Here is a 22332-nt window from a genome sequence, read left to right on the forward strand (position 1 = left end):
GGCTTGACATAAAGACAAACAGCAATTTCCTAACACTTATGTGGGAGAACATCCCGTTCCTCTCGCTCGTAACGCGTCCCACGGCTGTGACAACCTCGCGAGGCACTTGTATACATCTCGTCTTTGAGAATCAAGCATTGGTGTACCAAGTCGAACATATATCAGTCTATTTCTCCGACCACAAAGCTTCCTTCATGACTGTCAAGAACTGTTAGTGGAGTCTTTGTTAAAGGAATACGTGTGAAAAATAAAAAAAAAATTCTGTGATAGCGCATACATGTGTTGCTAGATTTCTTTGCCTCAATCTATCGAAAAGGTGAAACAGCTTATTTGCTGCGCTCAAATTTCGCATTAGGAAGTAACGTAATCGTCGGCAATTTTTTTTTGCAAATACTGCTCTAGTAGGATACGTAACCGGCAATATGAGGCCTCAGGAGAGCAGCCGACAATATAATAATGTAGCTGGTGTGGGATCTCCAAATGCTCTTTCTGGCTGTCCGCGATGGCTGTCCGCTATCGTGGACAGCATGATCTCCTTGGCACGCATAGGCCTCGGTGAGGCTCAACCTAAGGACCAGTCCGGATTCTAGCTTTGGTATTCCCGTTGCTGCTTCGGTGTCCTGGAGGTGCCACCGACGATACTAAATAAATGCTCGTTGTTGCAACTGGTAAATGAAAACTAAATTAAAGCTAAATAACAACGCAGCGATACCGCGCCCGTTCAAAGAGCATTATGGAACGCCAAAGAGGAATTTGAGATTATGAGCAAAACGAGAACAAGGTGAAAGCAGGAGCCAACGTTTCGACAAGTAGACTTGTCTTCTTCAAGGCAACATATGCTTTCCTCACCACAGTATATATAGGTGGGGTTCTTCTAGAGGAGAGAGGGTGTAAGGCAGGTGTAGAAGCGCGATTGAACGAGAACGTAGAAACAGATGCAGAGCGCTTCACTTCCAACTATAGAATTTATTTTCGCACGCATCGATAAATATGTACCGTACGAGCGGAAACAAACGCGACAGCAAGAACAAACGTTCAGTGGTGCATGTTCGATAAACCGTACACGTGTGCAAGGCATGGTGAAAACATGTACTGCAGTGGTCACAAAGATAATCCGAGGAATCGTATCTCCTTTTCAGATAGCGACACCGAAGGCTTGCTTACGCACTTTTACTCTAATTTTGCAATATCGAAGGCCTCCACAATCTCCCTCGTCATCCTGCTATGAGCCCCATACAGAATGGAAGTATCTTCAAATATGGACTTGAAGGAACGATCTCGTCAGTGAATACCCAAATGACCCGAGATTACCCTAGCGTTATACTGACGCTCTTTTAATCTCTCAGTGATGCATCTGCCGGTATGACCAGCATACATTCTTCCATGATAGTCAGAGAATGCTATTTGGCAGAAATATATAGCAACGTTTTTACAAAAGCACTTAAAGCTCCTGCCAATTGACGACCTATTTTTGTTAACTAAGTCCGAACAAGTGGTGGAATTCTTTAAAGACTGTCAAGACAGGAACCTTGTCGCTTTTTTTATTGTCTTAAAAGACCTATACTATTCTCTCCCGCAGAATGACGTGATGAAAAGTGTAAATGACTGCATTGACCAGTTTGGAGCGGTTCGATTTTAAAACGCTTGTGGTTTGACTTGCAACAGGTTTTTAGAACTTCTTCGTTTTTATGTTAACTCGACTTACGCGATTGGGAAGCAAATGTTGTCAAGCAAAGAGATGGCATATACATTGTGTCATGTATTGCTCCCCGTTTAAGTGACTTATAACTAGCTAACCGTGACCAGGTTCTTGATGAATGCCTAAAACATGACACCGATGTCGTGAAAGTGTTCAGATTTGTTGACGATTTCCTAATCAGTTTGAATAACGAATCAGACAATTTTGACTCGCTGGTTTCAAAAACCGTAACCTCATTCACTTAAGTGTTGTCCCCTTTATCGTTGACACGTGAAGTCCCCATAGGCAATTTCATAAGGTTTTTAGACTTGGGACTGCACTTTTCTCCACAAATGACCTGCTGGAGTTATCAGCCGAGAGGCAAAAAGCCAGTCCTACCACTTGATTCCGCTCATTCAAAACTTGTAAAACGCGCAGTAGTATTATCGTGTTTCAACAATTCTCTAACGAAGTTGTGTGACCACGAAGTGGAAGCCAGTTTTCAGAGATCAGGCCAAGCGCCTGGCAGATTCTATTTATCCGATGCGTATGCTCACGTCTGTCGCGAAGGGCTTAGGCAGGAAGTGGAAAAAGGCATCGAATGGAAGCAGTGCCAGTGCTAGAGCTAGGAAAGTTGCCGTGGTACTATACATTCATTGAATTTCATATATAAGGATAGCAGCGAAAACGGGGGTGGACATGGTTTTCTCTGCCCCTGAGCCTCTACAGAAGCTATGCAAACAGGTTAATACAGAGAACAACAAAAGGAACGCATTTTCTACTCAACATCGCAAACAATTTGTAACCTGCACTCATAACGTTGTCTATGCCATTCCACTTTCATGCTGAAGAACGTATGTTGGTCAAACCGGCAGATGCATCAATGAGAGATTAAGAGAGCATCGACATAATGTCACTAGGGTAATCTCAGGTCATTTGGGGTATTCACTGCCGAAATTGTTCCTGCAAGCCCATATTTGAAAGTACTTCCATTCTGTATAGGGCTCATAGCAGGATGACGGGGGAGGCCTTCGAGATTGCAAAATGAGAGGAAAAGTGCGTAAGCAAGCCTTCGGTTTCGCTATCTTAAAAGGAGATACGATTCCTCGGATTATCTTTGTGATCACTGCAGTACACGTTTTCACCATGCGTTGCACACGTGTACGGTTTATCGAGCATGCACCACTGAATGTTCTTTTTTGCTGTCGCGTTTGTTTCCGCTCGTACGGTATATATTTATCGATGCGTGCGAAAATAAAATATATAGTTGGAAGTGAAGCGCTCTGCATCTGTTTCCTTCTACGTTCTCGTTCAGTCGCGCTTCTGCACTCTACCATGGATTCTAACCAACTAGCCCGCCAACGTGTTTTAACCAATAGGTGAAGCAGCGGGCACTCAAGCCCAATTTGGCGACCGCTGGGCCTCTACTACGGCCCCTACTGTTCCCCCGGAAAAATCGGCGATGCTTTTTTGAAGGTAGAGTGCCGTAACAGCAAGAAAGGTTTAATACGGCTTGATTGACTCAGCACCAGCGCCGAAGGCGCGAGAAAGCCTGTCCGACGTACATTCAGAGGCAATGTTCTGGCTGGTGTTGCAAAATTCGCGGGGCGCGGTACTGCTGAACTTACACGGTACCTGTGTTTGCTGAGCTGCCTGACCGCGCTCTCGTGAAAAGTCTGGTACTGGGGCTTCGAATCATAGTGTATGTAAGAATTTGTTCTAGGTTGTGCTTTTGTGGAGCTGGAGTTCATCGGAAGTTCTACAGCGTTTGCGCCAGAAAAACGTTGGTGCCACAGTACCTGTGAGACGAAGGAGCGTATGCTAAGTCTTGAAAGGTAAGCAAGTGTGGCGCTTGCGCGCATTCTTGAAGCTTATGGTTCACGTAATGAGCGTTGCGTAACTAGCTAGAGCAAAGCTAGCTAGCAGGCTGCCCCGTAAAGGCGGTGGTCCAGGGTTCGAGTCCCGGACCAGGACAAATTTTTCTTCAACTATCAGGCTTTTCTTTCGAGGAACCCGTATGGGTTTCCTTTGTAGCAATAGCTGCGAACGGGTGGATGTCTGATTTTCCCTTTATTCATTACTTCTCTCCACCTTGCGGGTTTCTGCAGTACTACTACATCAAACTCTTGCCTTTGCTTCGTGTTGTCGACAAATTCGATTTCGCTCTGCCATCTGCTAGCCACCTGGTTAGCTCAGATGGTAGAGCGGCTGCCCCGGAAAGGCGGTGGTTCAGGGTTCGAGTCCCGGAACAGGACAAAAAATTTTTCTTCAACTAGGAGGCTTTTCTTTCGAGGAACCCGTATGGGTTTCCTTTGTAGCAATTGCTGCGAACGAGTGGATGTCTGATTTTCCCTTTATTCATATTTGAGTGTTGTTGATTGTCCTGGTAGTCCGTTGTTGCTGCTGATTTTGTTCCTTCCTGAAATTTCATTTGTTGCGAAATAGCAGTGTAACCTCCTGATATATAACAAAGACACATTTGTACGCCCAGATGCAGATTGATGCAGCTAGCTGTGTGAGGCTCTTTCCAAACATGACACTGGTAATGTGCAAATTTTCATGTTCGCAGCGCAATTCACATTTGTTACTGTTGAAGGCTATGCGGATAGTGGAGACATCCCGCAGGAACCTGCTGCACTGCTGGAAGCTGGACAGCACTATGATAAAGCACCTGCTCTGTGTGCTTTCACAAAGGTGCGTACAAAACTGGTGCTACCTTGCGAGTTGAATACATGCAATCATTTTACTGTATTGCCATTTTCAGGATTTCTAGTGGCTGATCACAAATATTATGTTTTGGTGGAGTGCCCTCAGTTTAATGAACTTAACCTAAAGTAGCCTCGTCTGAGTAAAATATAATTGGGGGCTTGAGTAATTATGCCTGATATACTCCATGTAGACTCTATATTAATCTAGCCAGATTGCCTTTTTAGGAACCGCCAACTCAGGTTTTGTGCTGTGAATAATGCGCTCTAGGGCGTCCAGAAAAATGTGTTCTACCACCTAAAGACATGGTTTAGGCAAAAGTGCCTTAAGCAATGCTTTTGCACAAAAGTTGTATCAAGAGTTTCACGGAAGCCTCTCTGGTCGGTATTAAACATGACAAAGAAAGACATAGACCAACCAAATACAACATTAAAAGCAATACATTTTGGCATCCAGATGGAAGCCTTGTTCACAATAGGGCAAAAAAAAGTAGTGCATATATTTTAAGTAGGTTTTTGGCATAAAATGTGGGAGGGTTCCTTGGTTTCAGATGAGTGTGTCTTGTTGATTGCATCTCTAGGGAATTCCGGGTACTGGCATGGCTTCCAATTTCTTTCCTGGCTGATTATGCTATAGCTCATCCAGTCGCTGTTGTGTTTAGTCGTTGCTGCATGCTCTGGCAAAGCATTTGATGCCACTCTTTTCTTATCCACATTCTTCTGATGTTGGCGTAGCCATTGTTGAAAGTTGTCCATCACCGTAGACAGCATTCATATACACATGTTATGTTTCAAACGTCCGAATTCATGTCAGCAAAATTTTTCATACAATTTGTCACTGGGATGGCTGTCTAGTTGGTTTAGCATGGTTTGTCACTGGGATTGCTCTCTTGTTTCTTTAGCCTCTTGTCGAGTTCTTATGGATTTGATTTTGTGCACAATGAGATGTTACAAACACACCTTGCATATACATGAAAAAGAAGTTTACAACAGGGATAACATAGTATGTGCATGGGCACATATATGTGTTAAAATACTCTAGCCTAATTTCTGCCTACAAAAAAGAAGTTACGTCTCCTCGAGGGCATGGCTGCTTTCACTAATGAACCTCCAAGCCAAGGTTTTCTCTAACCCCTATTTTTGATATCATAACGCTTATTTGCTAAATGCTAAATTTTGAGTAATAATTGCAATAAATAACTCATTTCACCTGTCTTCTAATGATTAAAAATTCTATGCTTCTACCTTGACAAACCTTTTATGAAATTAGATTGTTGAGGCCCAATATACAGGGCTTTCTAAATTGAAGGTATCAGTAACTATTAAAGACAATGCTATGAAAATGCTGCTTTTGTATGTGGTTTATTCACTTTGTAAGACAAAATTTTTGTACACCCATGTGCAGTCAGTAAATTGAAAAGCGCATGTCTGCAAGGAGAAGTCGGACAATTGTAGTCAAAGACAACTGCATTTCGTTCGATAGTTCTCGATCACTTGTGCATCATTAATCGAGCTCAGCTTGACCCTTGGCGCACTACTCAATCAGGCTTGAAGCTTTCAATGTCTGCTAATCAATAGAACAGCACCAGATCTCGCTTTGTGTCATGAGGTGGCACACATTTACTTAGATTTGGGCAGATGCATGTCTTTCTTCTGCATTGAAGTTCCCAATACTTTCTAGTCTTAGGTGAAAGTGTACAGCTCAGCACTATGCATGCACGGTATATGTAAGGCTGCTTTGTCAGCAAGCAGCTACTGCCGTTCTTGCAAACCTTACCGTATTTCCTAACCATTCCTTGATCAAGTGCATAAAATGAATCTATACTTGTTCTATTGTTTCACAGATAGACATCGGTGATGGTGTATATGTTGAAAAGGGACTGCTGAAGAAGCTGCGCCTGGATCCTAACAATTCAGGCTTTCAGTTCGCGGTTGCGCTCGTTAAAGCTCTTCTTACAAAAGATGTTGAAGGGAGGTCCTTCTTTGGGCGGCCGTCAAATGCCTTCCACAGAAGGATCCGTTGGATTCCAAGAAGGTCAACGCCATACTGAGTACGTGTGTGACAAAGAAGCATCTTAATATTCTTTGTGCAGTTTTCAACAAAACTCTTTTCATGGCAATTTCAGTGCTATCTAAGTGCAGTGCTTTCTATCCGGCTAACATAGCTATTAACTTGATTATAATAGCATATTATCATACAAGCTTTGCCAACATAACTAGAAAATTGTCAGTACTGCTGGCATATGTATTTTTGTGACAGAGGCCCTGGACATATAGATGCAATGATAATACAATATTCTGTTTTGTGGAAAGATAACATGTTTAGTAACAAGGTCACTTTTACAAAGTGTGCCTGCACAGCAAAGGCATTTTATAATCTAGCTGTAGAACATCCATAATGCCTGTTCAACTGTTTACATGTTGCTTGTATCATTTCTTGGTTAAGTGCCACACTTAAGTCAACTCGTCTATGTAACTGTGCCCAAGCTGCGACACAGTTTCGACTGGTACCTTGCCTTTCCTAAGATAATTCACACATTAATATTCCATGTATGGGTCACGATATGAATATGGAAATTCATTAATCTGAAGTTGCTTTACAGCTTTTGTTTGTAGATTACAGTCTGTATGATAGAGCTTATGTATCACGCATCTGTTGGTGTTGCGCACATCCATCACGCTCCCATCTCTAATGCACTAATTCAGCCATTTCATGCAGTTTAGAAGGACTTTGCACAAAACAGGTGGAGATCTTTAGAGCTCACAGGGTTGAAAACTTGTGTCGTTTGCACATTTTTTTTTAGAGACAGATGCATGGTGTGTTGCAATGTCACAGTAGCAAAACCAATATATTGCCTTTTTCTCTCTTTTTAGACTCCACAAAGCAACATTTCGGTGTACTTCCAGGGCAGCTGAACAACTCGTCCTCATTACTAGCTTGGGGATATTAAATGGATGTATTCAAGCACACATGTAAACCTGTTTTCTTCTGTTGCATGCGGCACCTAGCCACTTGGCAACGCGTGACACTTGCCTTAGTTTAGTGCCTGCTCCTATGAGGGAAACAAATTATTGTACGTAGTCACTATATACCTTACAATGGCCAGCATTCTAAAGTTTCTTGACAAATGTCCAGCTAATCTGTGCTGCATCATTATGGACATAAAGTAGCTTTCATTAAAGCTTGCGTGCTATTCACTAAATACTGCGGTCATTTGAATGGTATTTTTTTTAAACGGCAACAAATGTGTGTTACTCGGAACATCATTATAGTGCCCAGTGAAGTCCGACAAAGAGTTCTTGGACAGTTGCAAACAGATTTATAGGAAGTACATAAAAATTTTATTCAGGGGATAATGAACAGTTTGTAAATGCCTGCAACATATCCATGGCCAATAGTTCACAGGATGTTACTAGCAAGTTGTTAGTATGTATAAAGGTGGTTAATAAATAGTTGCGTTCCAGTTTTTAGGAACTACATAATTTTATTCAGAGATAATAAAAGGTTATTTTTGCAATGTATATTGCAAAAGAAATTATCTCTTGAATAAAATTTTTGTGTACTTCCTAAATACTGTGAAGCGACTATTTAATACCCACTCTTATACATCCTAACAACTCGCTAGTAACATCCTGTCAACTATCTGTGGCACATAGTCGACAGGATGTTACTAGCAAGTTAGGATGTATAAAGGTGGTTAATGAATAGTCGCTTCACAGTTGACACATTGTACCAACATGAAATATTAAGCAGTCAGTAAGAATTCAATCGACATTTTATATATATATGTTCAACTCAATATTGGTGGCCAATGGTCGGAGGAGGTTACTAGGAAGTTGTTACGGTGTCCAAAGACAGTTTATTGAATGTCGATAGGTTCTAGTAACATTTGTCTAAACACGATTTATTTAAGGCTATTAAAAATTTTTGCAACGGAAGCCAGAGAGGAGGAAAGAACGGTCTATACCAACTTTCCCATGCATACCACTATTTGGGCCATTAAATACCACAGCGCAGCAGCACCAGATTTCCCTCTAGGCAATATGGTGAGAAACTATATGGCCGCACTGCGCTGAGCCAGGGGATTCGTCACAGACCCCGCGGCAGCCACAGTATTCCAGCGATACGTATAGCGAACCCCTGCGACATGCAAGTTGCAACTGTAGCGCGCGTTGCGCAGCATCTGCTTTGTGCACGACAAGGGTTGAGCGCGTGCTCGGGCTAAGACGCTCCAATACGTGGTGCGGACCAGCTTTGTCCTTCTCAAGCTTGACTCACATACACTAGCCACATCCAACCAGCGAAATTTTTGAAGCGGCTAACGCGTCTAGCCAGGAGCGGCTAGTAGTGAACGCACACTGGCAAGCGCGCTTAAGGTCTGACCTTAAGTTTCGCTTAGTTCAAGTCTAGTAAAGCATTCAAAAGTAGTCGAAATTAGCGAGACCCAACGGCTACGACACGGATAAGCTGGGTGGCCAAACGTTAATCCCTATGCAGGTGGCCATGGCTGAGCGTGAGCAGACGAGAGTCGGCTTCTTCCGGAAGTACGCATTTATCATCTTCGCTTACTTCAACCTGCTTATTCAACTTTGTCAAAAAATATGCACATTAACAGTAGGAAGAAGCGCACTGATCCAAAACCCTTGTTGATTGACCTCAGCTATTGGCCAATAGCTGCCGCATATGGGAATCGGTTATATTACGAAACAAAGCGTCCAGAAGACAGCAAGAATTAGGATCCTGTTGAAAAATGTGGCGTCTTTTGTGGGCCGGCCCCGGAGATAGTGCACAGCCGTGCCAATAAAGTTTTCGTTGTTATTGTTTTTCACATTTATTATTTAAGTATGAGAAGTTGGAAGGTAAAAATATGCAGATCCAACGCCCTGTGGGAATCTGTAAGTGAAGCTTTGTCTGGTGTTTGCGTTAATTGGTGGTGATATATTGACCGCATATGACAGTCGTGATGTGCAAAGTTACCCTGGCTGCTCTGCTCGACGCTTTCTGCGAACCTTTGTCTCCTCGGCACTAAGTGCACGCTTGGGCGCCATTCTGGATACTAGCGTTGTAGGTCGCAGAACTGCCTCCCCCTCTCTCTATTTCCTTGCTAACATTCTCCCCGCCTGCTCCCTTTGCTGTCCTTGCTGTTGCCGTGAGCAAGGAGACAAGCGCACGAGCTTCCGCACTCCATTTGTGGGGGGTTGCGCCTCGTTACGGCGTCCAGAGGGCACTCTGCACAGGAAATACAGGGTAAATTTGACAAGAGCTTTTCGGGTCATCTTTGCGCCACACTCCTGTCATGTACGCTAAAGGCTCAGTGTCGCGAAAATTCCGCTGTCGACACCGCGGGCATCGCTAGGCGAATAATCAGTGTGAACCACTGCCACGCAGGTTCTCCAAGATGACACATCCTGGTGATGTATTCGCAGTAGACTGCTTGAGGTCAATTCTACCAAGCGAGGGAATTGTGGCGGAGATGAATGAAGACTACAAAGACGCCGTAAGTGATTGCTTTCTGTTAATTCAAATACACTTCCTTGGTTTTTGTCACAAGCTCTTAGTGTATATATCAACTCTAACAATCTTACGTAAAGTTTACGAATTCAGAGGCACCTAGGCGGGCCCTGAACCACTTACATGTTTATCGAAGTGGAGGAAAGCATTCGAAGTTAAAATAGGCTATTTGATAAACACTCTGTCACAAAAAGTACTTCGATGCATTCACCAGAAGCGGAGGCCTTTCACTGCCAAAATTACAACAGAGCGAGGTGTGCTCACAAGGCACCGCCGTCTATATGTCACAGTGGCGCGCAGTTTACATCTGATTTCGGGTGTTAATGTAGACGCCACTGCCCCGATCTTGACGCCTGCAACGTGCCAAACATAAGCCAAACGCGACTGTCATGAGCGAGCAGCACAGCGCTGAGCCACTGGACTTGTCGGGGCACCCCGCCGTATCTGCGCTACGTAGCAGACCGCAGCTACACGCAGATGTAGTGCATATTGCGTAGCGTTTGCTTTGTGCCCGACAGGGCCAGTGTACGTCCTCGTGCTCATACGATCCACTCAGACCATGTTGCGTGGCGCGGACCGGCTTTGTCCTCCGCCTGCATGACTGGTGAATAGTAGCCACATACGTACAACAAGTGCACTGTAACACGAAAGTGTTTTATGCCGGGGTACTTCCTGTAACGGATGCCATATTTATTACCCATGCACTACAAAGGTCACCGCATATTTTTCATTCTAAAGTAGTCCGGTAATACTTTGCCCGCACTAAAATCTTTCAGAAATCAGTTTTTGCACTTACGAGAAAAGAATGGAATCATTTACTGCAATGTATTGTTGAATGCATATCTCATGTTTCATTTGAAATTATGTTGAAAAAGCATCTTTCTTAATCCCTCTCCTGCTTGGGCAGCATTGCTGCCTGCAATATTGTGTAAATAAATAAATAAACAATGGATGTAATGCTGGCGCTCAGGAGTAAAATAGCTGGCTCGTTGCAGCACTGTGGAAGCTGCACAAATTCTTAGTTGATTGGAACGCCGAGTACCCATTGAGGTGTGCTCATGCGCGCCACCGTGTCTGCGCAGCGTCTGCTTACAGTATGATAAATGGCAATGTATGTAAAAATAATAAGCGCGGAATATGAGGTTGAAAATACCTGCGTGTTTTAATAATAAAGTGAACATAAAACGAAATTTATTTGACAAGCGAGTTAAGCATGCATATCTAATATGTAGCTTGTCTAAAATGACACCCAATATCGTAACGCTATCAGATATTGGTAAGACATGATTACTTAATGATACACCTATGGGAGGTGGAATAGTTGATTGAAGGTTATGAACTAAAACAAAACGTGATTTTGTAGGACTTATTCATAGACAATTTGGTGGTTTAGTGAGCACCACCTGTTGATGTTGCCAAGTTCAGCGTTCAGCTGATCTTGCAATACTGTCAGTTACTAGAGAGATGAATAAATGGTTGTGTCATCGGCATACAAGAGGAACTTTTGACTGGTAAGCACATCGGGTAGATTCTTTATGAACAACAGGAAGTGTAAGGGACCTCGTAATACAACCTTGAGGAACACCAAAGTTGGCTGATGAAAGCTGACCGTTGCCATGTACAACTTGAGACCGATTAGTTAGCTAGCCATGAAGGACCAGTGATGCCGTAGGTCACTGTAGTTCATACAAAAGAATAGAATGCTTCAGAGTACCAAACGCTGTAGTTTGGTCACTGAATGCTGCTCCGACAATTAACCCGGTATCTATACACCTGATTTTTCATGGCCTCGTAGCGCAAGTCTCAGCGTAACCGAGCGAACGAGCACAACGGCGAAGCATCAAAGAGCGACACGGAGTGCATCGGAAAATATTGAAGAGATGGCGAGGAAGAAAGCAGGGGAGGGGAGGGTGCGGCGAAAGCATGAGAAGAAAAGCATAGTGCCCTGTATGACGTTGGCTTTGTGGCGGCGATGGCTGCGAGATGGCACCAGAGTACAATGCGTCGTCTGTATGGAGGGAGTGCTGCATGAACGAACGTCGGTCTGCGGCGGCTGCTGTGAATCCCGCCCACGCATCACGATTAGCGAGACCGTCTCGCTACACTTTGCACTGTTTGCGAAGTGCCACATGAGACAGATTGTCCGCACCAGCTAATATGTCGTGAAATGCAACCACGTAACCGCAGATGAATTTTTTAACCTTCGGCTCGCATGAAAGAGTGTACTTTTCAAAAAATCTGGTGGGGCTCGCATGTGCGAGTAAGAGTGGGTGCGAGAGAGGAAACGTGGGGACTATTTTTTTGAATATGGGTCTGCCTAAGTGGCCTAGGCACTACAAAGGAGTTTCTCAGCACATGTTGCATGCATTTGTCCCTTGGCGTGCCGGCAGAAGTCGCGGAGCGTGGTACTACTGAAGTTAGCGTCGCAAGTTGGCGGCTGGACGTAACTATATTTGTTCAGCTTTATTTTTTAGTAATGGTAACGTGTCATTATTTCGCATTATTGGCAGCTCCTCCAGGACACCAAAGCGGCAACGGGGACACCAAAGCTAGAAACCGGACTGGACCTTGGGTTGGGGTTCGCCGAGGCCTGCGCGGCCCCAACACATGGGTCGCCCTGCTTCTTTCTAGCTTTTGTTCCCCCCACTACCCCTTGGGTGCCCTGTAGCTCCTGAGCCACCTGCTTTATTATAATCTGAGGTGCTCTCCTCAGGCCTCCATTACCTGATTACATGTGCCCTCCTGGAGCAGTGCTTGTAAAAAAATGCAATCTATCGTTGCGACAAAAAAATCTACCCGTGACTTATACAACATCTGTCAGAACATTGCCCGTTCAGACACGGTGATCCCCAAACGGGGCACCCATGCCCACTGCCACACCGTATGGGCAGCCAGTGGTGGAGCATAAACAAACTCGACTGCACTTCATAATGCCGGCATGTCTAGGCAGAGTCACATATTCAAGGAGCAAAAGCCCCCAGATAGAATTTCTCTCTCGCAGCTGATCTTGCTCGCGGCTGCACAGAAATGTCAAGCGCCACAAGAAACGCCCCACCCCGCTGTACCTACTAACAATTGTAATGCCACCAGGTTGTAGGTGCCCTGGGAGTAGCGACAGACACACGCTACTCTGCACCTCTTCATAGTTCTTTTCATTGGTCGTACAATGCTTTGGAAGCGTCAGGTTCTGCGACGGCGAAATTTAGTTCAGAAATGAAATAGCCATAATTTTTTATACTTAATTATATTCTTTAATATGCTCACGTACGTTATATATTGCTAAGATGTGGATTTACTCATGACATCTTGTAAGACAGCAGAAAGACTGAAAGAAATATTGCTTCTGCAGATATCCGTGGAAGTGAGGCCTGAGGAGGCAATACTCGTGACCATTAAAGACATGACAGCCGTCAGGGCCCTGACCAGCACGTCAACGGCGGTTGGCCATGCTGTGGGGAGCACATGGACGAGTAAGTGATTCCCCGTACCTCAATATCTATGATTCCAAAGAATTCCCTATATATGATACGATTCCATAGAAGAGTTTGACATTTTGCACCAAGAGATACTCATGACCAACTGCGCCTACATTGAAGTGAGCGGAGCTCATAATGTGGGTCATCCAGTGCCTGCATGGTCTTGGGTGGATCGCACCGCAGTGGTGCTCTAGATGATGAATGCTCCAGAGCCCTTGCATACGTAATTTACTACTGCTGAGGCTCTAATTATTCCACATGCTTGAAACTTCGTCTACACCTGGTGCATAACTTGCCCCTAATTTTAATCAACTGTAAGCAAGGCTTCATGTTTACTCCACCGAAGATACAGGGGAAACATTCTACAAAACTTCTTAATATCCAAACAAATCAGGACCCAACAATTACTGGCAACGCTCCTAATTACACCATAAATGTTAACTGTGCCACGGCTTGCACTTTGTATTGGATTTTCATTGCCATACAACTCGCCAGCGACATTAGGAACTAAGCTGATGATGGCCATGCGACACTTTTGAAGACTTGCTTTTTTTTTTATTCTTAGGCGTAATTGCACACTGTAACTAACTGCAATTTTTTAACATTGTATAAAGGGGCATTTTACCATTTTTTAAGGCCGTGCTGCTTGCTCATTCACCCTTGTGGCCCAGCATGGGCTACAGTTATTATTGTACGTAATTATTATAAATTTGCAAGCAGATTTTCACCTACTTCACACAGCAACAGTAGGAAGACGTGCAAAGCACCCTTCATGATTAATGTCAGCTATTGGGTCTGTGTTTTCTCAGCAAGCCCGAGAGGTGGTTCACGGACCCTTTAACCGACTCTCCTTAGACCAAAAAAGAGTGTCCCGACTATTGATCCATTTCCTTCTAGGATAAGTTGTAGGCAACCCTAATGATAAAAACATGATAAAAACTATGTACAGCCTGAAGGACAAGGACTGTGAGACTATATACACTGCGCTGTGTATGTCGTCTCTTACAGTCCTTGTCTTTCGGGCTGTACGTCGTCTTTTATAGTGGATTACCAACTACCCAAAGCAACAACCCTAGAATAATAACACTCGAATAAAAATAAAATCTTGTTTTTCCAGCTCTACAGGCCGACCTCGTGAGCCTGAAGTTCATCAAGAAGGCGATACCAGGAAGTAGCCAAGACCCCGAGCAGAAATACGGGACACTTGTTAGAGTAACCTCTGTAGGCATAGACATTATGACTGTGCGCAAGCTGACAGGCCTCTTAATCTCAAGGCTGTAGATGTTAACTTTCAGTGGCCGAATGCATCCGTGTTTCTGGTGCTTCGCCAAGCTCTGTCGGATGTATACAGTAGAACCTCGTTGATATGTTCTTTTGACGTACATTTTTCCGGCGCCAACATTCGCAGTTGAGAACACAAGAAATGACCCAATAGAGTTATGCTAATTTTTTATCGGTTCATGCATTTTAGGAAAACACAATTTTTTGGCACGAACGTTCCGTACGTTGCCAGACTGCAATCGTATGATACCTGTTCTGGCCGCTAGGCCACATGTAAACACGAAAATGTGCAAGGCGTGCGCGACTGAGAACGGTATGCAGCTGCCCACCGTAGAATCTTCACCGTAATACTCGTCCACCCATCTCACATGAAAACGCCGGCGCACACTCAGCTTCTCATTTTGGTATCAGCAAATCTTCTCCAGTGTCGTCGCACATGGCATTTATAGCTATCACCAGCAATCCTATCACAATAAACATCTTTGCCTTTTACAGTGCGTGGTGCCATCGGAAGCATAGTGCACGCTTTTAACAGGCGATAACCAAAATGCACCGTCGTTCCCTGCTGCAGATGGTGATTCTACACATTTTCCAGCTGCTAGATCCCATGTGAACAAGAGAAGGTGCCAGGCATGCGAGATTGAGAATAGTATGTAGCCGCCTGTCTTACTTAAAAACAATGGTGCGCAGTTTCTTATTCCCGTACAAGCAAATCTCTGCCCGGATCGTTGCATGCCGCATTCACAGCTGTCACCGCCGAACCTATTGTGATGAGCATCTTCATTAATCTGTTTTACAGCGCATGGTTTGTAGTGTCATTGGTAGCACACTGCATGCACGCTTTTAGTATGCAATAATCCACATGTGCGGCCGTTCCCTTCCATAGGCGACGCAGTGTGGCCATCACGTTTTGCTTTGGTGGCATCCGCTGTCGTCCACCAGCTCCATTTTGTTTGAGTTTCCCGTGACCCTCTTAAACCACCACGCAATAGGAAAACAGAAGGTGTCTCGGGCTGCCGGAGCACCGCCAGTTTAATGTGTGTTGGCGTCTTGTGTCGCAACAATCCATGCGACACCTCGCATAACATAGATCTCAACAATAGTTTAGTCTGTAAAACTTTTCTTAGTTAGGTCACATTGTATGTCTCTTGGTTAGTGTGGTTCTTTCTCGCAGTTTTTTTTTCCAACATGTATGAACAAGGTTCTTCACTTTTGACAGGTTTTACGACAATATGGGCAAGCCAAGTGGAAAGCGGAAGCGCAAGATCATAACATTGGAATATAAGGGCACTATCGTAATGGCTGTCGTGTCGGGTGCTAAAACATTGTGTGTTGTACGTGCAGGAGAGTCTTCTATTGCTGCTGTTTTTCTTTCATTTTCATAACATAAGCGGCTGTGTTATCGGCATGCCATTGGGCGTATACTGCAGTGATGCATATAACGAAGTAATGGGTGTAGCAAAGTAATTTCTGATTCCCCTTCAACTTCATTGTAACAAGGTTCAAGTGTATGTATGTAATGTGTTTATTTTGATTATGCAGTCCATTTTTTCTTCATCTCCTCTGGTTCTAAATTTATTCAAGCTTCCTTTAAATAATTTATTGCATGAGTTTGCAAGATATTTGTTCCTGAAATTTTGCTAAACAGTACCAATGGCTTTTCTATTAATCAAGGAATGCAAGAACACCAACCTTATTGCTCTGCCTTACCTAGAACAACAGTTCCAAGACTTCAATGTTAGTCTCCAGAAAAACACTTTGTTGTGTTTCAGATTCAATACCTCACGACTTGTGTTCTAGGTAGGGCAGAGCAATGTGTCTATATTATTGAATTCCTTGAAAGATGCAGAAGCCATTGATACCATATTTAGAGAAATCTAGAGAGCAGATATTTTTTCAAATCTTTGCAGATGAGAAGTGGAGGTAGCTTGCATAAAGTTTGAACCAAAGGAGATAAACAAAAATGGACCTTATATTTTGAAATGAGCGCACAACATTACATATATGTACAAGATTTCAGCATTGTACCTCAAAGAATAAATATTTGAAAAATTTTTTGGATATTGTTTCTTAAATGTAATGCCGAAAAAAGATTTTTGATCCCTTCAAATATAGGTAGAATTATCACTCCAATACCAGACTTTCTATCTCTTTGTGTCTCCGCTTTCAGCGATTTAAGCAGCGATTACTTGTGAAGCAAGGATGACACTCCAACTTATTCACATGGAACAAACAGCTTCCCATTGAAAACTTTGGCCACACCACAAACAAACTACATTAGAATGAGGGTGGAGGTTCAATTCCCGGCCACAGTGGCCACATCCTTATATTGGCTGAATGCAAAAATGCTCTTGTACTTAGATTTTTTAGAGGCCCACTAAAGATCACCAGGTGGTTAAATTACAATAAAAACTAGAATGTAGGTAGAGTATATAAAAAAAAATATCAGCAGAGCTCAGCCATTCCTGTGGCTTGAACACATTTGGGGCTAATGACAGCAGCAGGATCTGAATGGATGAATGTTATAAGTGTCCCCCTTTGGAACGGGGCAGTGAGTTGCGCCACCAAGCTCTTGCTGTTATACTGCTTCATAAATTCTTTTACCCCCTATTGCGAAGTTTGCTTTTGTGCATCTCCATTTTCCCTACATTTCCCTACTTTTCTTCCACCAATCTTCCAAACGCCTCTTACTAATCTATATTACGGACATGTTTACTTTTCCCCTGCTCTCGCTGAAACCAAGGGCTTCAAGGAGGCCACTGGTGCCTAAATCGACTGCTGGGTCATAGATGTCGCTTAGATGTCTTCACATTATAATAAAACATGCTCCATAATTCCCCTAGCTTTACCGCAACAAGCACATGCTTCTTCCTTCTTATGCCTCGCTTTATAGGCGCGTGTTCTAAGGCATCCTGATTTCGCTTGGAAAAGTAGTGAGCTTCGCTATGCGTTATCATAAATTGTTTCTTTCCTGATTTCGTTTTTTCCTCTTAAGTAGTTACTTGTGGCAGGCTTCTTTTCCATTTCCGCCACCCATGAGATTATTTCAGCCTCTCTGACTTCCCGCTTGACATTCTTTGTTGATGTGTTGCCCACCCTACAGTCCACATACTCGCTGGTAAGCTACCTAGTTCTTTTCCTCCACTTTGAATCAGTGTTTTTCCTGTACAGATACCTCAACACTCTCCCAGCCTATTTACTTTCTTCCATATTTCTCAGTCCTTCTTCATAATCAATTTTACTGTGAGCTTCCGTCACTTCAAAACTATTCCAGCCCATATCACCCTGCACAGCTTCATTTGTAGTCTTCCCGAGAGCGCCCAATGCGAGGCGACCCACTGACTCATCGAGTACTGATTGTACCCCTTATTTAAAGCAAACAACCGCATTTCCAAAAGTAAGTCCTCGAACCATTGCACTTTTCCACATACCCCGGAGTACCTCGTACCTATTTCTCTTCCCCTTTACTGTTATTGTTTTTTCCTGTGTTTCCTTATATCTATTGCCTTCGTTTATCCATATACCAAAGTATCTATATTCTTTTACCCGAGGTATTTCCTGGCCCTGTATTGCCGCTGTCTGTTCCCTGTTTTTATTGAATACCATTACACCTGATTTCCTAACACTAAATTTCAAACCTAAATTCTTGCCTTCCTGTCCACAGATATTAGCCAGAAGTTGCAAATCACTTTGTTTGTTAGCTAGCAATACAATGTCGTCCGCATAAAATAAACCTGGAAGCTGATGCTCTACAACTGTACCCGCCTTTCTGCATGAGAGATTGAACCAGATATTACTTCCCTCTAGCGCCCTCTCCATCCTCACCATGTACATGGACAACAGCGCCACCTCTAAATAACAACGGCTTCCTTGTAAAGCACACGCTCTCATCCTCGCTTGCTACAGTATTGCGTACCATCGCCTCTGAAGTGCGTGCTGAGATGTCACCAATATCGGTGCATACGTCATGCCCAGGTTGATCGATTGGGCGGTGGTTGATGCAATTGTAGGGGTGAAGTGTAAACGGTAATATGTACGATAGAGACCAAATGAAAAGAAACAAAAGGGTGTGCCAAAACATGTGACGCACTTCAGTCGCTGCTACCATGTAAAATAGCTTCTTTTTCTAATGAGTTTTCATAATGTAAGCAGCATGTCACCGTCACCTACCTGTACACACTATAATCGTCTTGTAGTGACAGTGGAGGTGCCATTGGTTCCGACATTGCTAACACCATAAACACAAGTTTCAGTTCCGTGTCTGGTGTTAATGGTGCAGGCAATTTTCACATCCTTTTTGGTTCATCTTAGAATTTTGTATATACAGTAACTACATGAGTATGAAACCACCATTAGCATTAGTCACCTTCTGATGATTAGGTCACCTTGTGAAACTAACTTTTGTGGTATTTTTTTGAAAGTAGGGACTGCTTCTGCTCCCGAATAGCAACTTAGTATTTCTTGTAATGTTAGTCTGTACTTCATTTTGTAAACCTCAAGTGGTTGAAATACATGGTGATTTCTAGGCTTATGAATGTTTTCAACTTATACGAGATGCATGGCTGCTGTGCTTGTGTAAATCTTCAAGATAGCCTTTATGCCCTCTTCCATATGACAGGTTCTTGTTGAAGATGGGACACAAGCTAGGCATAAGGCTGTTGCTGAAGTACGTGACTTCATACTGATGGTTAGGCTTCTTCTTGCCTTTCTATTGTTAGGTGTTATGTATGAAAAGCAATGCTTCACATGATAAACGAGAGAAGTGAATTAACATTTTATTTTTCTGTCATTGGGCATTTTTGCATACAGTGCTTCAGTGGGTGGGGTTGGAGGCATGGTGCTGGTGACGGATGTTCCACATAATCGCATAAAAACAGAAGAGCTCACAATGGCCATTTTTGTGACAGAAAGGTTGCACTGATCTGGTTTGAGCATCGTGCCTCTTGGATTCAAAACAGGTGCGGAATTGATTTAGCCACACGTGCACACGTCGCATTATGCATTCCATAAAAACCCGGCTGTATCCATTTTGAAAACTGGATTTAATCGAAGGAAGCCCATTGTTATCGATTTTTGGCTTGTGTACACTGAGTTAGGTGGCCCCGAAAGATTTGTGTTAGGGGAAGGGGGTAATTTCAGACGGCAGCAAGAAAAAGCAGGCCACCTTTCCAGTGTGTTCATGCATATGCTGCTGTGTGAAGGCGTGATATTTGGTTGGGATCAAGGCATCGTCATCTGTCTATGCTGAAATGGTTTGTTTATTGGGTTCAGAATAGTTCTTGGGGCTCCTTTTAATGAGTTCTTTTAAGTGGACATGTCTCACTATTCGCACATGTCTAGTGATGCCTCACTAGACATCACTTACAATCTTACATTAGTTAAACACTGTCTGCTCAGTGATGTAGGAGGCAAAGCGACCATTTGGAAAGCACAATGCTCGTGCAATCTCACCCTTGGAATACAACTTGGCAACTGTGTAACCACTGCAATGAAAGTTCTGAGGATAAGTAACTTTTCATCATGTAAGTGCACTTATTCATACCATGTATGACAATGTTTATTATTTGCATTGTCATGTTAAGAGGAAGCTCTAGCTCAAGGGCAACTTGGATTTCCCTATTCAAAGACATGTAAAATGCAGGAATGCTTTTATGAGACAACTGTTGGACCAAAATTTGAATTAAATTTGTTGCATCTGAGTGAAAAAGCTAAATTATAATGAGCCTAGAAGCAGAATTTCGAATTAGAACCTGGAATTTTTTACGAACTTCCCAGAAATTACGGGTGTACGAATATAAAAATTTTCAAATACGAATCGAATATGAATACTCAGCTTCCAATGTCAAATAATGATATGCACATGCATTTATTAGCAAGTTGGGTTAATTTGTTATGTTGGAACATTGCAATTGCATTGTCAATGCTAAAAAACTAGACTAGTAAGCCGTTACACTAAAGGATTGTGTATTTGGCTCATGTTAACTTGGAAAATTGAGTAATTCCCACTACCTGTCCTCGCCAGCCTGTGCCTTATTATACCGCATCAAATGCCCGTAAATTCGAAGGCATTTGACTCTGTGCCAGTTGTCACATATTGCACTTGCTGTCAGCAATAAGCTGAGAATTGGGGATGGCACTGCAAATGTGAAATTTCAGCGCACCTCTATATGTATTTCCATTTCGCCATATATTGGCTGGCACGGACAATCTCTCTCGAACAGTGCGTTGCAAACGGAGCGAAGTGTGGCACAACTGCCACAGCGTGGCCACGATTCACAGCAGCCGCCACCGACAGACCTCCGCTCACGCAGCACGTTTCCGCACAGACGCATGCTACTCTGGCGCCATCTCGTAGGCCCCGTAACCGCAAAGTCCGTCGTGTGCGGCACTACGCATTTCTTCTCATGTTTTCGTCATACCATCCTCCTGCGCTTTCCTCCTCGCATTGTTTACAATAATCCCATCTTTCATCTCCGGCCGCACGCAGCATCCGCTCCCACATTTTGCTGTGCTCGTTCACTCGGTTACGAGGTAGGACGCTGACGCTTGCTGCAGGAACGCGCGACCAAGAGCTGCGCTCTATAAGTGCACTCTCGCTGTCTACAATCCCTTGCACGTTGCTACTTAGAGGCTGGTTTTAGCCGTTCAGTGGATAAGTGTGCTTTCCAAGTTAAATTTCGCTAGCGGCACAAAATCATCACAAAATTCAGCACAAAATAGTGCCAACATTCTTAGATAAGATAGAAACGAATTCCAAGAACCGTGTTTGCTCCTGCACAGCCAGAAATATATCCAATTTGATTCCATTATTCATACCCAACCAAATATTGAAACATTGTCGAATATGTATTTTCAAATCGAATACAAATATTAAAAATATAATATCAAGAATATTTGAACTTTTCGACCATTTACACAACCCTATAGGTAGAAACTGGCAAGTTGAAAAAAATAATTCAAGCACAAAGTTTACAAATCCTGAACTCTGCACCAAAAGCAGATATTGAAGCTCTGTAAACTGCATCTGCTAGAGTAGCTAAAGCAAACAAATGTGGCATACGGATTTATATCATGTTTACAAAGGCTATGCAAAAGCCCTACTCACAAATTAGTGGTATATTTCAGAGTGATGTACAATACATCAATTTTGTCCAATTGAAGACTACCATTAGGTGCAGTTCCCAGAATTGTGATGTCCTTACATACTACTGAGTTACAGAGTCGAAAATGTGGTATAGTCAACTTTTTTTTTTTAATTAGCAATTTTAAACAATTCAACAAATGAGCAATATTCTTCCTACAGTCACTAGATCTTAACATTTTCTTTCAAATGTAACAAGCCATATAAAGATTGGTGCAGTGGCTGCCAAGATAAATTTCTCTGTTCCCATGTATTTATATAGGAGTGGCCAAGCTGAATCTTCCTCTTAAGTTAGTAGTCTTGCAGCCCTCAATGATTGCCTAAACACTTTGCTAGTTTGCTTGCTTGCTTGTTTGTATGTTTGTTTGTGAGCGATTGGTGAGCGAGAATGTGAGTGAGTGAGAGACAGTGAGCGAGCGAGCGAGCAAGCTGTGGCGACAGTGGCTGTGCAAGTAAAAGAGTGGGTGGGCGGGTTGGTGGGTGAGTGAGTAATAAAGTGGGTGTTAAGTGAACAAATAAACAAGTACGTGGTTGGTATG

General features: G+C 43.2%; 2 protein-coding genes across 5 annotated transcripts in view; one reads left to right on the forward strand and one right to left on the reverse strand.

Annotated features, from left to right (window-relative positions):
- The window catches only part of LOC142575562 (uncharacterized), a 50591-nt gene extending 28343 nt beyond the window's left edge, over positions 1-22248 (forward strand). The window contains exons 5-8 of the mRNA XM_075685013.1: positions 4248-4372; positions 9773-9881; positions 13245-13365; positions 14489-22248. Of these exons, the coding sequence (XP_075541128.1) occupies positions 4248-4372; positions 9773-9881; positions 13245-13365; positions 14489-14652 (519 nt within the window). The 3' untranslated portion in view covers positions 14653-22248. The remainder of the gene's footprint in view (positions 1-4247; positions 4373-9772; positions 9882-13244; positions 13366-14488) is intronic.
- Positions 1-22332, reverse strand: part of LOC142575555 (uncharacterized) — a 426302-nt gene that overhangs the window by 156930 nt on the left and 247040 nt on the right. The window lies entirely within an intron of this gene.

This window comes from Dermacentor variabilis, chromosome 3 (genome assembly GCF_050947875.1).
Source record: "Dermacentor variabilis isolate Ectoservices chromosome 3, ASM5094787v1, whole genome shotgun sequence".
NCBI lineage: Eukaryota > Metazoa > Arthropoda > Arachnida > Ixodida > Ixodidae > Dermacentor > Dermacentor variabilis.